The sequence below is a fragment of the Thamnophis elegans genome, chromosome 2, assembly GCF_009769535.1.
Source record: "Thamnophis elegans isolate rThaEle1 chromosome 2, rThaEle1.pri, whole genome shotgun sequence".
NCBI lineage: Eukaryota > Metazoa > Chordata > Lepidosauria > Squamata > Colubridae > Thamnophis > Thamnophis elegans.
In genome coordinates this window covers 72,177,463-72,190,366 of record NC_045542.1, presented here as the reverse complement: position 1 = coordinate 72,190,366, position 12,904 = coordinate 72,177,463, and the positions used below count along the sequence as shown (strand labels likewise).

At 37.6% G+C, this 12,904-nt stretch overlaps 1 protein-coding gene across 1 annotated transcript in view; it reads right to left on the bottom strand.

The window, feature by feature from the left end:
• The window catches only part of TENM2 (teneurin transmembrane protein 2), an 834,696-nt gene that overhangs the window by 151,294 nt on the left and 670,498 nt on the right, over nucleotides 1–12,904 (bottom strand). The window contains 1 exon segment of the mRNA XM_032208490.1: nucleotides 7,888–8,082. Coding sequence (XP_032064381.1) covers nucleotides 7,888–8,082 — 195 coding nt within the window.

The window sequence follows — 12,904 nt, the reverse complement described above, 5'->3', positions numbered from 1 at the left end:
GGTTTTTGAAAATAGACTGGGCAGCCATTTGACCAAGACTCCATAAAATCTCCAGTCTTGGACTAGAAGACCTCCAAGGTCCTTTCCAGCCCTTTGATTCTGTGTTCTATGTTCCATTATCAGTAAGAAAAAAAAATAAGAATCACATTTTCAAACATAATCAAGCATATTTTTTCAATCTATTTCAGATTGTTATAATTGGTATGCAAAAAACCCTCCTTCCTTTGTTCACCTGGTTTTCCAGATTTTTACAACTGAGTTATATCGTATTTTTCAGAGTACAAGACGCACTTCCCCCCCAAAAAAGAGGGTGAAAATCTGGGTGCATTTTATACACTGAATACAGCATTTTTGGCCTCCCGAAACCCCCCTCACAAAAATGGACGTACAGAGGATTTGGGAGGCCTGCAAATGCTCCTGGGGGCTGGGGAGGGCAAAAAATGAGTGAGAAATGGGCCATTTATTGCTTGTTTTTGCTCCCCCAGCCCCCAGGGGCACTCTGCAAGCCTCCTAAAGGCTAAGCATGCCTCTCTTTTTTTGCAAAAAATGGGCCCATTTTCATGAAAAATGGGCCGTTTTCTGCTCCTCCCCCAGCCCTCAGGAGCACTTTGCAGGCCTCTCAAACTCTTTGCATGCTCCATTTTTCACAAAAATGAGGCATTTAGAGGGTTTGGGAGATCTGCAGAGTGCAAATTTTTTTTTTTTAATTTATCTCTTCAAAATCTTGGTGTGTCTTATACTCCGAAAAATATGGTAATAACTTTGGTTTAGGTAACAATTAAGCAAAGGATTTCTTAATATCTTCCTTTCTCAGCAGTTGGTTACATGCCCCAAACCGTTCAGATAAAAATAAGCTATTGAAGATAAGATTTGTTTTTATTTGCTTTCCAGTTGTTCTAAATATTTTGGGTTGTTACCATATTTTTTGGATTATAAGAGGCACCTTTTTTCCTCAAAAAAGAGGCTGAAAATCTGGGTGCATCTTATACATTGAATACAGCATTTTTTTTGCCTCCCAAAGTCCCGCCCCCTTCACCAAAATGGCTGTACATACCCTTATGGAGGCTTTCAGAGAGCTCCTGAGGGCTGGGGAGCAGAAATTAGCAAACAACAGGCCGTTTTTGCCCCCCAGCCACCAGCAGCACTCTATAAGCCTTCATAAGGCTATGCATGCAATTTCTTTTGACAAAAAACAGGCCCATTTTTTACTCCTTTTTTGTCCCCCTGGAGCACTCTGAAAGCCCCTCCAAGGCTATTCATGCCTTTTATTTGAAAAAAACCAGGCCCATTTTTGTGAAAAACGGGCCATTTTTCGGAGGTTTGCAGAGTGAAAAACTTTTTTTTTCCTTTTGGAAAGCTCTTTAACTGATGAGAAGTACATTGATCAAGTGCTGTGCCAGCAGAAACAAAGTCTTAAGGTTTGTCAGCGATTTCCTTCTCCAGCACAGGGATAAATACACCTGGAAACATCTACCTCCCTACCTACACTCTCTCTCCCTACCCACCTATCGTATTTCTCTCTCTATCCCTCTATCTACCTCCCTACCTAACTACTCTCACTCTCTCTCCCTACCTACCTACTGTATTTCTCTCTCTCTCTCTTTCTATTTCTCTCTCTCTATCCCTCTACCTACCTACCTACCTACCTACCTACCATAGTTACAAGGACCGGCTGACCCTGCCCACTCTGCCCCCCCCTCCAAAGGGTTTCCATGTGGCCTGTTCATCATGCCAGGTAAGTGCAGGGCCCGCACACAGGCTCTGGGAGGGCAAAAATGGGCCTACCAGAAGTCTGGTAACGTGTCCGTTTCCGGCCTCTGAAGGGCCTCCGGAGCCCAAGGAAGGCCTTTTTCGTGCTCCTGTAGGCTTGAGAAAAGCGTCTGGAGGGCGAAAATGCCCCCCAGCCCATGGTGCAGGAATCTGACTAGGCCATGCCCCCATGGCTATGCCACCCAGCAACCGGGCAGAGAACTGGTTGCTAAAAAATTTCAATCCCACCCCTGCTCATTCACCTCAGCTTCTGTCTACCTAACACTTCAAAAGAATGTTTTATGCAAATATATAAATAGGGGCCACTTTGGTCGGGAGACAAGTTGGTGCTCCATGCAGGCAATCTGTTTCCTGCCAACTTTGAACTTTCCCAGTTGCGATACCCTTTTGCAAGGCAGATCCGGAAAGGAGGGGGCCTGAATGACACTGTAGGAAGTGCAGTGCAAAGCCATCTCATGCTCCTGAGGTGCACCTTGGAAAGCACGTGACAGAGGTGGGTTGCTCCCGGTTCAGCCTGGCTCAGCCGAACCGGTAGTGGTAATTTGGCCTGGGTTGCAAAACTGGCAGCAACCCAGGCTGACCACACCCCTGAACCAGTTCCCCGGTCTCTTCTGCTGTTGCCGGCATGTTTCTGTACATGCGCAAAACAATTAACAGTCACCAGGCTCAAACTGGTACCAACTGGTACAGGAACTCACCTGGTGTGTGAGCATGTCTTACAGTACAACTGGTAAAAATTGGCAGCCAAACTACTACTCTGTAATAACATTGTGGTCTCCTGGATAATGTAACAATGCCATACACTAATAACAACAACAACCTAAACAGAAACAGAATGACTACAGATAAAAGTAGGAGGGACTTCCTGATGGCTGTTCCATTGAATTTCTTTGTGGAAAGCTGGCAGACTGCCAGAATTCCTTCCTTCTTTCCTTCCTCCTTCCTTCCTTTAAATAACAGTAGATATTTTTCTGTCTAAGCGCAAAGAAAAAATATCTGCTGTGAGCTCCATCAGGAAGGGCATCTGGCCAGTAAACACTCAGCTCCATTCAGTAACCCTGATTACACCCCAATGCAAGGGATTACAGGGTCATTAAAAATATATATCATAAAATGCATATGCAGGCACAAAGTAAGTGTGCCTGTATATACATAAGTTGAAGAGACATATGTAAATATGTAATATTTTATGTAAATAAAATACAGCTTAGAATTACAAAATCGGAGCTGGAGGAGCATTGCAGATCTTCTAGTTCAATCCTCTAACTCAGATTATTGCAGAAACGACTATTCAACTTCTGCTTGAAAATCCCCAATGATAGAACTCCCATGATTACAGGACCTGTTCCACTGCTTAATAGCAAAATCCCAGTAAGGATATTTTTACTTCGAGTTTGGATCTCTCTCTGAATGTTTCTGGTAACTGGTTCTTTTGTTACCATGATGCACAACAGAGAATAAATCCACATCTTTCCCCTCTGACAACTGTTCAAGAAGTAATGAAAGACACACATCTCATCTTCCTATAGATTTCTTTTCTTCAGTCAAAATTTGCCCAGTTATTTTAACAATACTTCATAAAATATAGTTCCTCGGCATTTTTGTTGTTCTTTGTGCTCTTTCTAGGTCCTCAGCATCTAGCAAAATTTGACAAAATGTGCTAATCTTTAACCATAATAAAGAGCTGACAATGAAGTTGGATGAGTGTTCCATTGTCTAACCAATGCATCACAGAGTAAAATTATCACTTCCTATAATCTGGACTTTTGTTTATATAGCTCAGGATTGCATTGACTCTTTGGGCATTACCACACACTTTATTCGTTTATTTTTGTTTGTGTGCCCTCAATTGTTATTTAAATCTTTATAAGTTAGTCTTATTGGTAGAGAAGGTCCAAATCCCCCAATAAAAAGTTCAATTAAAGTCCAATTAAAGTTCAGGCATAGGACAAGGCATAAACTCTTGACCTTGCTAAAAATGATGTACAGTATATTATGGAATAAGGCACAATGCACAAACAGGAAAAGTTTTCCACATACTATAGTTAAAAAGGTGCTGTTTTTCACCCTCTTTTTTTTGGGGGGGGGGGAAGGTGTGTCTTATACTCTGAAAAAAATATGGTAAGCCTAGCATATCTTTTAAAAAATAATTTTTGGAATACTTTGATATTATCAGAAAAGCCGAGATCATTGATTTGTATTAATAAGCATGTGAATGGCTAATCACACTATGATGTTTCACAGAATGAGAAAAACAACAACTTGCATAAGAACATATTTCTTCTTGAAGTCTATGATCTTAAAATGATTTAGCATATATAAAAAATCAACAATGTGAGATTCAGAATATATGGGATCTTTGGGGCCTAAGTTATTAACTCAAACCTAGTAACAGAGTTTCCATAGTTAGGACGTTCTCACTTTTCCACCTTAAGAAAAACGGTCTTAAAGGTAGAATACAAATATTCAATCACACAAGGACAAAAAAGGTCAAGGCATTTTTCCAATACTGTGTTATGCAAAATTCCCTTGGGCTAAAAATTATACTTAGAAAGTTAAATACCTTTGAAAAATTGCACAGCTATAAAACTGACAACAAAAATACTATTAACCTAACCTAATTTGTTAATTTTACTCACCTTCTACCCCAAATTGCACTAAATGAAGCTTGACAAGTTAGCTATTTCAGGGTTTGTGTGTCTGTGTGCAATTTTAATAGAGCAACAGTGTAGGCAGCAAAAATTTGTGTATCACATATATCGATTTCAGTGCCATGGCCATTTCAGGTAAATTGTTTGAACAATATGACTATGATGAATATCTGAAATAAAAAAGCTAACGGGAAAAAAAGTGCTGACCTACAGTATCCAATTCCATTTCATAGCTAGAAAGTAGCATATGAATCAACCTCAGTCCATTCTTTTCAAAAGCACAAATCGATAGAGAATATTTTTTTACTCTTTAAAAAAAATCAAACATGTTTATTTGTTTTGCTGTTGTTGCTATTGTTACATGGAATAAACATTTTAGACTAATAAACACTTGCCTAAGAATTTATTTTATATGCACCTAACCTAGTATCTCCTAAATAATTTTGCATAGTCGCAACAAAACGAAAGTTATTTTGAAGAGGCACTGCCAATATTATAGAATTCTGGTTTATTAAATGATGCATAGAAAAGCTATGTTAACCTTTCTTGTCATTTTTTCTGAATGTTCTATATATGTTTTTTTCATTTATACATGGTTTATAAAATCCATTGATCTTTTTAATTCCTTATCCTTTCTTGCTCCTGATTAAATCATTTGGTCATTCTTTCTGAACACCCAAATACGTAGAGGTCAGACTTAAGCAGTCACAGAGAGACTTTAATAAGAATAGCATTTCATTTATGTCAAGTTTTTTTCCCCTCCTGGAATCGCTAAAGAAATTGCACTACCTACAAAGATAATAAACCTGTTAGAGTTTACAGTATTTCTTTTCTTGAGGAAAGAACTTGGGAGATGAAAACTAGTTTGAGGTTAAAAACAGGATGAAATAAGCTTGTAAAGGAAAGCTAAAAGATAATCATAAATGATTATATACTGCATTTTCCCTATGAGGACAAGTTTGTTTCCCCAAATAATTTTGGTAAATTGAGGAGACATCCATCTTACATTCATTGAAAATAATAATATGAAAAAAAGAAGAACATATGGTAGTGCCTTTAAAGGTTAGCTAGTTCTGGGAGAGGAAATTTACCTTTAACCTTTTTTGAAATTCCTATATAGAGCTTCACTTTTTTAATTATCTCTTCCCTGCCTCATCTCTATTCATTTTTGTTCTTCCCTTTTGCTTTCCTGTCCCTAGACAGCTTCTCTTTCTTTATATCTTATACCCATCTTCATTTTTATTTATTTTTCTTTTCTGCTGGAAATAGGAAGAAAGGTTTGCATTACAACTTTATATATTTTATAGTATAAGAATTGTGTGTGTTTGTGTGTGTGCATAACAGAGATTTTGGGTGGTCTACAGATAAGAATCAGTTCATTTTCTCTATGTTATTGGAAATTTAGTTTTAATTAATAGTTATGAACATTGACCATAGGTAACTCTTTATGTCCAGACCCTGGACATTTTTTTGAAGGGGATGTGTATTTGACCAGGATGGTATCAGGTCCAACGTCTGTTTATATATTTATACTACGCACCCAACTACACACATGTACATAACGATGCATTGTGCACAGATTTATGAGAAGAGGAAAATGCCACTATCATGAAACTGCCGACCAAAGAATATTATCCCAGGATATAATTTTTTGTAGGCTATAAAGTCCTAAAACCTATGGAACAATTTCCTTCTTTAGAATTTCTTTTAATCATCTACTCTAGAAATTTTCCAAAGGAGGATTTGTATTAATTTTATAATTATTTCTTAAAGAGAATGAATAAAGCACTGGAATTAAGGGCTCTTTTAGGCATAAATGTTTGACTAGGTTTTTCTGACGTAAATTCACATATTGAGACTCTCTTAAAATACTATTATTTTTGAAGAGGATACCCAAAATGGATTATATTAATATGTAGTTGCAAACTTTTCTCCAGAGAAATAGAGAAAGGAGAAAGGCATGGACTGTCTGATGAAGGCATACTTTTGGTACAGTTGGGAAGATTTAATAATCTATTATTTACTTGTGGAAATTAAGGTCTAAAATAGCAATCATAACCAGACATTTAGACTATAGCAAAAATGCATATTTTGGATACAAAGAATTATTCATTTTTGGGGTCTATAAATGATTTTAGGATATGTTATTTTAGTTCTGCACCTCTTCATAAATAATCTTTATTTTTGGAAACAGTTTTAGGTTATTTTCAAACATTTTCAGTTTTAGCCCAGTGCGGAAATCTATCAAGATCCTTCTGAATCTCAAATATATTTTCTAAAGTATTAGCTATTCCGGCCAACTTGGTGTCTGCAAATTTGATGAGTCCTCTTTCTATCCACTCATCTAAATCATTTATGAAGATGTTGAAGAGTACTTGGCCTAAGTCAGAACCTTGTAGTAACCCATTGCATGGTTTCTTCCAAATTCCATTTTGGGCTACTAATTGAGTGCTGTTGGTCAGCTAGTTACAAATCAGTCTGATGGTGATATTGTCTGTTCTACATCGTCCTATCTTACCAAGAAGTAGGCTACAGTCTGCTTTGCCAAATGCCTTACCAAATCTAAGTAAGCTCTATTCACAGCATTTCCCTTATCCCCCAATTTAGTCACTTTGTCAAAGTGACTAAATAAAATTTGTCTGGCATGATCTGTATTTGAAAAACTGATGCTGGCTTCTAGTAACTGTTTTCTTCTGGAGGGATTTCCATTTTAAGCATTATAGGGGACAAAAATTAATTGTAAGCAAAAGCACACAAAATATCCCATTCCTGGCCATATTTGGTCATTTCAATTTAGTTAAAACTTTTCGCTCTTCTGTTCCTGGCACCCCTACCACCCCACTCCTTTTGCACAAAACTTTAGCTACTTAAATGTTCAATATAAAGTGCTTTTTAGAATTCATTAAATTGCCTTCCTTTCTGTGTACCGTTTACTTTCCTTTAATTCAATGTGATTGCATGTAACAAGAATAATTTACTCTACATGGGGCCTCTAAGTGACATGGATACCTGTAGTCTTTCAAATCTGGCTCCTCTTTTTCTGAATTAATTATGACTGAAGTGTTTGCTTTTATAGGTTTCCAATTATGCCATTTTGTATACCATCTTTTTTATTTGTTTTGTTCTGCATTTTGCACTTTAAAAATACTCAGTCAATAAAATCCATACCCCCAAAGAAAAGAAAAGATAGATCCAGACCTCACAACAAAAGAATCATTCAGGTTTACCTGTGGTGTGTTATTTTGCAATGGCTCAAATTATTAGGATCCTTAAGTACATGGAAAGAAAGAAGCATAAATACAAATCACACCAACCGGTAACACAGACGATGTTGAATTCCTGAGCTTCTGCTCCAGGACTATTATAGCAGTTGTGTATCAGAGCATTATGGAATTTTTCCTTTTGTCCTCTCACCCTCTTTACTCAATACAAGGTGAACAAATGTAGTTTGTATAGTAGCATTTACCTTCCTCACAGTTTTCGCCTTTGTATCCTACAGAGCAAACACAGTTTCCTTCAATGCAAGAACCATGGCCTCCGCATGACGGATCAATACACTGGCTGATGGGTATGTCACACTCTGGCCCTTTCCAGCCACTGTAGCACAAACAGGCTCCTTTGGTGTATTGTCCATTGCCACTGCATAGAACAGGACACGCAGCTGGATAATTGAAAGGAAAAAAGGAAACAAAACAGTATGTCAATATCCACTTGTGTAAGGGTATGCTGACTTTACTAGCAAGAAACAGACTTTTAAAGGTGTTTGAATTTTTTTTTTAAAAGCCAATACATGCTGTTCTGAATTATCATTTGAGATAATTTAGGCTTTAGGTTTCTAGAGATGCAAAATATTTTTGCTGAAGCATCTTCATCTTGATAAAAATAAAATATCCACTGTTGGATTTGAATCAAAATTTTATAGTGCCAGAATTATTTCAATAACTACAACCATTTTCACAGTTGCCATAATTGATCATTTGAAATCAATTACATTAACAAATCACTATATAAAACAATATATGATTGGGCCTATTGAAAATCACAGCATTATCCTTGCAGACAAATTTTCTAAGTAATTTTGATGTTACAATATTAAGTATAAATATTATTTTCAATATTAACAATACCAACATGAATAGTTCCTAAAGATTGAGTAAATTCTAAGGAAAATAATGTTAGAAGATGCAAGCACAGTGATTCATACCTTGACAAATTAGAAAACAAGCAAAGCTTCAGTTACAGACATTCTTGTCACAACCTTAAATATTGCTCAGAGAAACTTTAATGTAGCTTCCATGATTTAAAAACAAGCTCAAGTCAAGTTCTTAAAAACCCTGCTTTGCCCAGGCCAGAGGTGGAATTCAGCCAGTTCTGACTGGTTCTAGTGAACTGGTAGCAGAAAGTTTGAGTAGTTTGGAGAACTGGGAAATACTACTAGTCCTGTCCAATTAGGCAAAGGACAAGCAGGATAAATAAATGTCTATAAATTGCTACTTTTGCACACAAAAGTCTAAATATATGCATGGGATGGGAAGATGGGCTCTACTTATTACTGGGATGCAAATTCTCATGCTCCTATCTTAAAACTAAAAGACTATGAAGGAGTAAGTTTACTATTCTACAGACCATGGTCTGACATGCAATAAATCTATTGTACTTACTCTTCAAGCTGACCCCCTGAGAATCCCTCCTCAAGAGGGTAATTAATTCTCTATTTTCAATAAATCATACTAGACCAATGATAGCAAACCTTTTTGGCACCAAGTGCCCAAACCAGAACCTGTGTGCATGTGTCTGCACCGGAGCCCTAAAGATCAGCTGGCTGGTGTGTGCATGCCTGGTTTTTGGCTGTTTTTTTGTCCACTTTCAGGCTGTTTTTGGCTATTCTCAGGCTGTTCTTGGCCTGAAAAACAGCCAAAAACCTGGCCTGAAAACATCCCAGAAAATGGTCCCAAATGGCTTGTTTTGGGGCCATTTTAGGACCCTTTTCAGGCTGTTTTCCAGGCTGTTTATGGGCCAATTAGAGCCCCCCAAAAGAAAATGGCCTGAAAAACAGCCCAGAAAACAGCCTGTTTTTTGGGCATTTTCCAGCGCTCCAGAGTCTGCGAAGGCCAGCGTGTTGAAAACCAGAAGAGAAGCTGGTGATGGCGCACCTGCCCACAGTGAGCATCCTGCGTGCCATCTCTGGCATGCATGTCACGGGCTCGCCTATGGACTAAACCATCCCTTTAATAGGAATTAAACTGCTGCTGGTATAATATTGGATATGTTTTGTCTAAGGAGAGAAATATCAGATAGTATTCCCTAATCTCTATTTTTCCTACTTTGATATTGCATTTTCTTAAGATTTGGACATCTAATCACAGTATGCGGCATAACAGAGCTTAAAGTACGGTATATCCTTTTTTTGCGTAGGCCTTACAAAGACAAATTCCTTGAAGGGTGATGACCTTTTAGCTCTTCAAGTTATTTTGAAGAGGCTTGTCTGTCTAACTTGCTCTTTATTCTTACAGGTTCCAGGATATGTGCAATACATGAATAATCAGCCAAATAAAGCCGAATAGTATGACAAATAATAAGGCAATAAACAACGGTGTTGTAATTGCCACTAGAGAGCAACACAGCTAATAGACTTATTTTAATTAAAGTATTTAGGCAAATAGAGAAAGTTTATCTGGTGTCAGAATTATTGCAAAACTAATGCCAGCTTTACTTGGAAAAAGACAAACCAGCAGTGACTTTTTTTTAGAAAAGATCCTTTACCTTATAAATTATAAGGGTTATTTCTGTTTTTGATTCCAATTTGATTCAGTCTTGACTCCAGGAAATTACCTGGACAAGTCCCTGTAGTTCGCTTGGAAAGATTTCAGAAATGATTTGCCATTGCCTGCTTCCTAGGGCTGACAGAGAATGATTGGCTCAAGGTCCTCAAGCAGGATTAAAATTCACACTTTCAGTTTCTAGCCTGATATCTTAACCATCACACCAAATTCACTATCTATAAGTGTGTGTGGAATTAAACCTCCATGAACTTCTTAAAGTAAGATAGGGATCTATTTCAAATAATTGGCTACTAAGATTGTTGAAGAACTAGAGATCAAATTGCCAACATATGCTGGACCATGGAGAAAGCTAGGGAGTTCCAGAAAAACAGCTGCTTCTGCTTCATTGACTAGCTAAAGCTTTTGATTGTGTGGATCATAACAAATTATCGCAAGTTCTTAAAGAGATTGGAGTACCATACCATCTTATTTGTCTCTTGAGAAACCTATATGCGGGTCAAGAAGCAACAGTGACAACTGGACACGGAATCACTGATTGATTCAAAATTGGGAAAGGAGTCCGGCAAGGCTGTATATTGTTGCCCTGCCTATTTAACTTACATGCAGAGCACATTATGAGAAAGGCGGGGCTAGATGAATCAAAAGTTGGAATTAAGTTTGCTAGGAGAAATATCAACAACCTCAGATATGCAAATGACATCACTCTAATGGCAGAAAGTGAAGAGAAACTAAAGGGCCTCTTGATGCAGGTGAAGAAGGAGAGTGCAAAAGTTAGCTTGAAACTCAATATTAAGAAAACTAAGATCATGGCATCCAGCCCTCTGAATTCCTGGCAAATAGATGGGGAAGAAATGGAGGTAGTGACATATTTTATTTTCCTGGGCTCCAAGATCATTGTGGTTGGGGACTACACTCAAAAAATGAAAAGACACTTGCTCCTGGGGAGGAAAGCTATGGTAAATCTAGACAGCATACTAAAAAGCAGAGACATCACCCTGCCAACAAAAGTGTGCATAGTCAAGGCTATGATTTTCCGAGTGGCAATGTATGGCTGTGAAATTTGGACTATAAGGAAGGCTGAGTGCTAAGAATTGAGGCCTTTCAACTATAGTGCTGGAGAAGGGTCCTGCGAGTCCCTTTGACTGCAAGACGATCAAACTGGTCAAGCCTAGAAGAGATCAACTCTACTGCTCTTTAGAAGGCCAGATCCTGAAGATGAAACTTAAATACTTTGGGCACCTAATGAGAAGAAAGACTCATTGGAAAAGAGCCTAATGCTGGGAACAATTGAGGGCAAAAGAAGAAAGGGATGACAGAGAATGAGGTGGCTGGATGGAGTCACTGAAGCAGTCAGTGTGAGCTCCAGGGGAAGGCCTGGAGGAGTGTTGTCCAAGGGGTCGCGATGGGTCAGATGCGACTTTGCAACTAACAGCAACAACAACAAGAAGAAGATTGTTGAAGTTTCTAGGACATCCAAATGAATACAATATACCGGTAGTTTAACCAACATAAATAACAAGCACATTTGACATTGTTGAATCTTTCAGATCATCTTAAAAAACAGTCATACAGAAAGCACATCCTGACAATTCAACTGGGACATTAGTATAGACCTCATGTGACAAAGATGAACTAAATAGACAGAAAACACAAGAATCAGAAAATCAAAACACTGGATGAAACCATTTAGGTCACTGAATATAATACTATTTCAGTGTAAAGTTCAATATAAAACATCCAGGGAATGGCTGCCTAGCCACCACTTGAATACATCATGTCTTTAAGCAATTTGTGCACTGTAGAAGTTCTCTAATTATTCAGGAGTTTTTTATAGCAATCCATCATATATTTATTGAGGCATTATAAAAATTCATAAATAAATATTTAACATTGAACTGTGAGTTCTCTTATCTCTTGTAATAATACTTCTTTCCTTTTGCTACCCATCAATATATTCTGCAGAATGTTGTATTGTATATTATCTTACACCCCTGATTTTGGGAACAAAGGTTCAAAGTTCTCATCATTCTAATGAAAGTTGGGCTACAAATGCAATATCTGAAAAGTTTACTCTCCTGTGCTATCAAACTACATGTTAGCAGGCAAGGCAGAGAATCATAGGACAAAAAACTCATCAGGTGTGTCAAATCCCTAATATTCAAAAACCATGTGGGAAAGCAGCACACGCTGACTTAGGCACTAAAGTATGGATGCTTTAATTAATCCAGGGTGAATTTAATTGCTTTAGCTAAGTGGAAATTGGGTTAAAAATGATGCAGAGCGTGCTGGGATGTCTTAAAAATCATGACATATGAGTTGGATGAATCGATAAATTAAAAGTGCACAGATGTTTTAATTAAACCCAAAGAAGTTAACAAAGATCACCAGAGACTTTTAAGCCTATGATTAATTCAATTCATTTTAAATACCTGTAGAGATATGAGGATGCCTCCATTTTGAGCATTATAAAAATTCCCAATCAATAAGTGCTTAAGCTGCCCAGAATATTTTTTAAAATGACAGAAAGTTGTTCATTGAGTATAAGACCTTCCAGTACAGGCAGGACAGAAGCAAGTGATATGGAAGGCAAATTTGGACAAATCAGTTACCTACAAATGGTATCAACCAAGAAGAGAAGTAGCGATCTTGTGCAGAAAATCATTATTTATACCATGAATGTCTACTATTCCTGAATGCTTA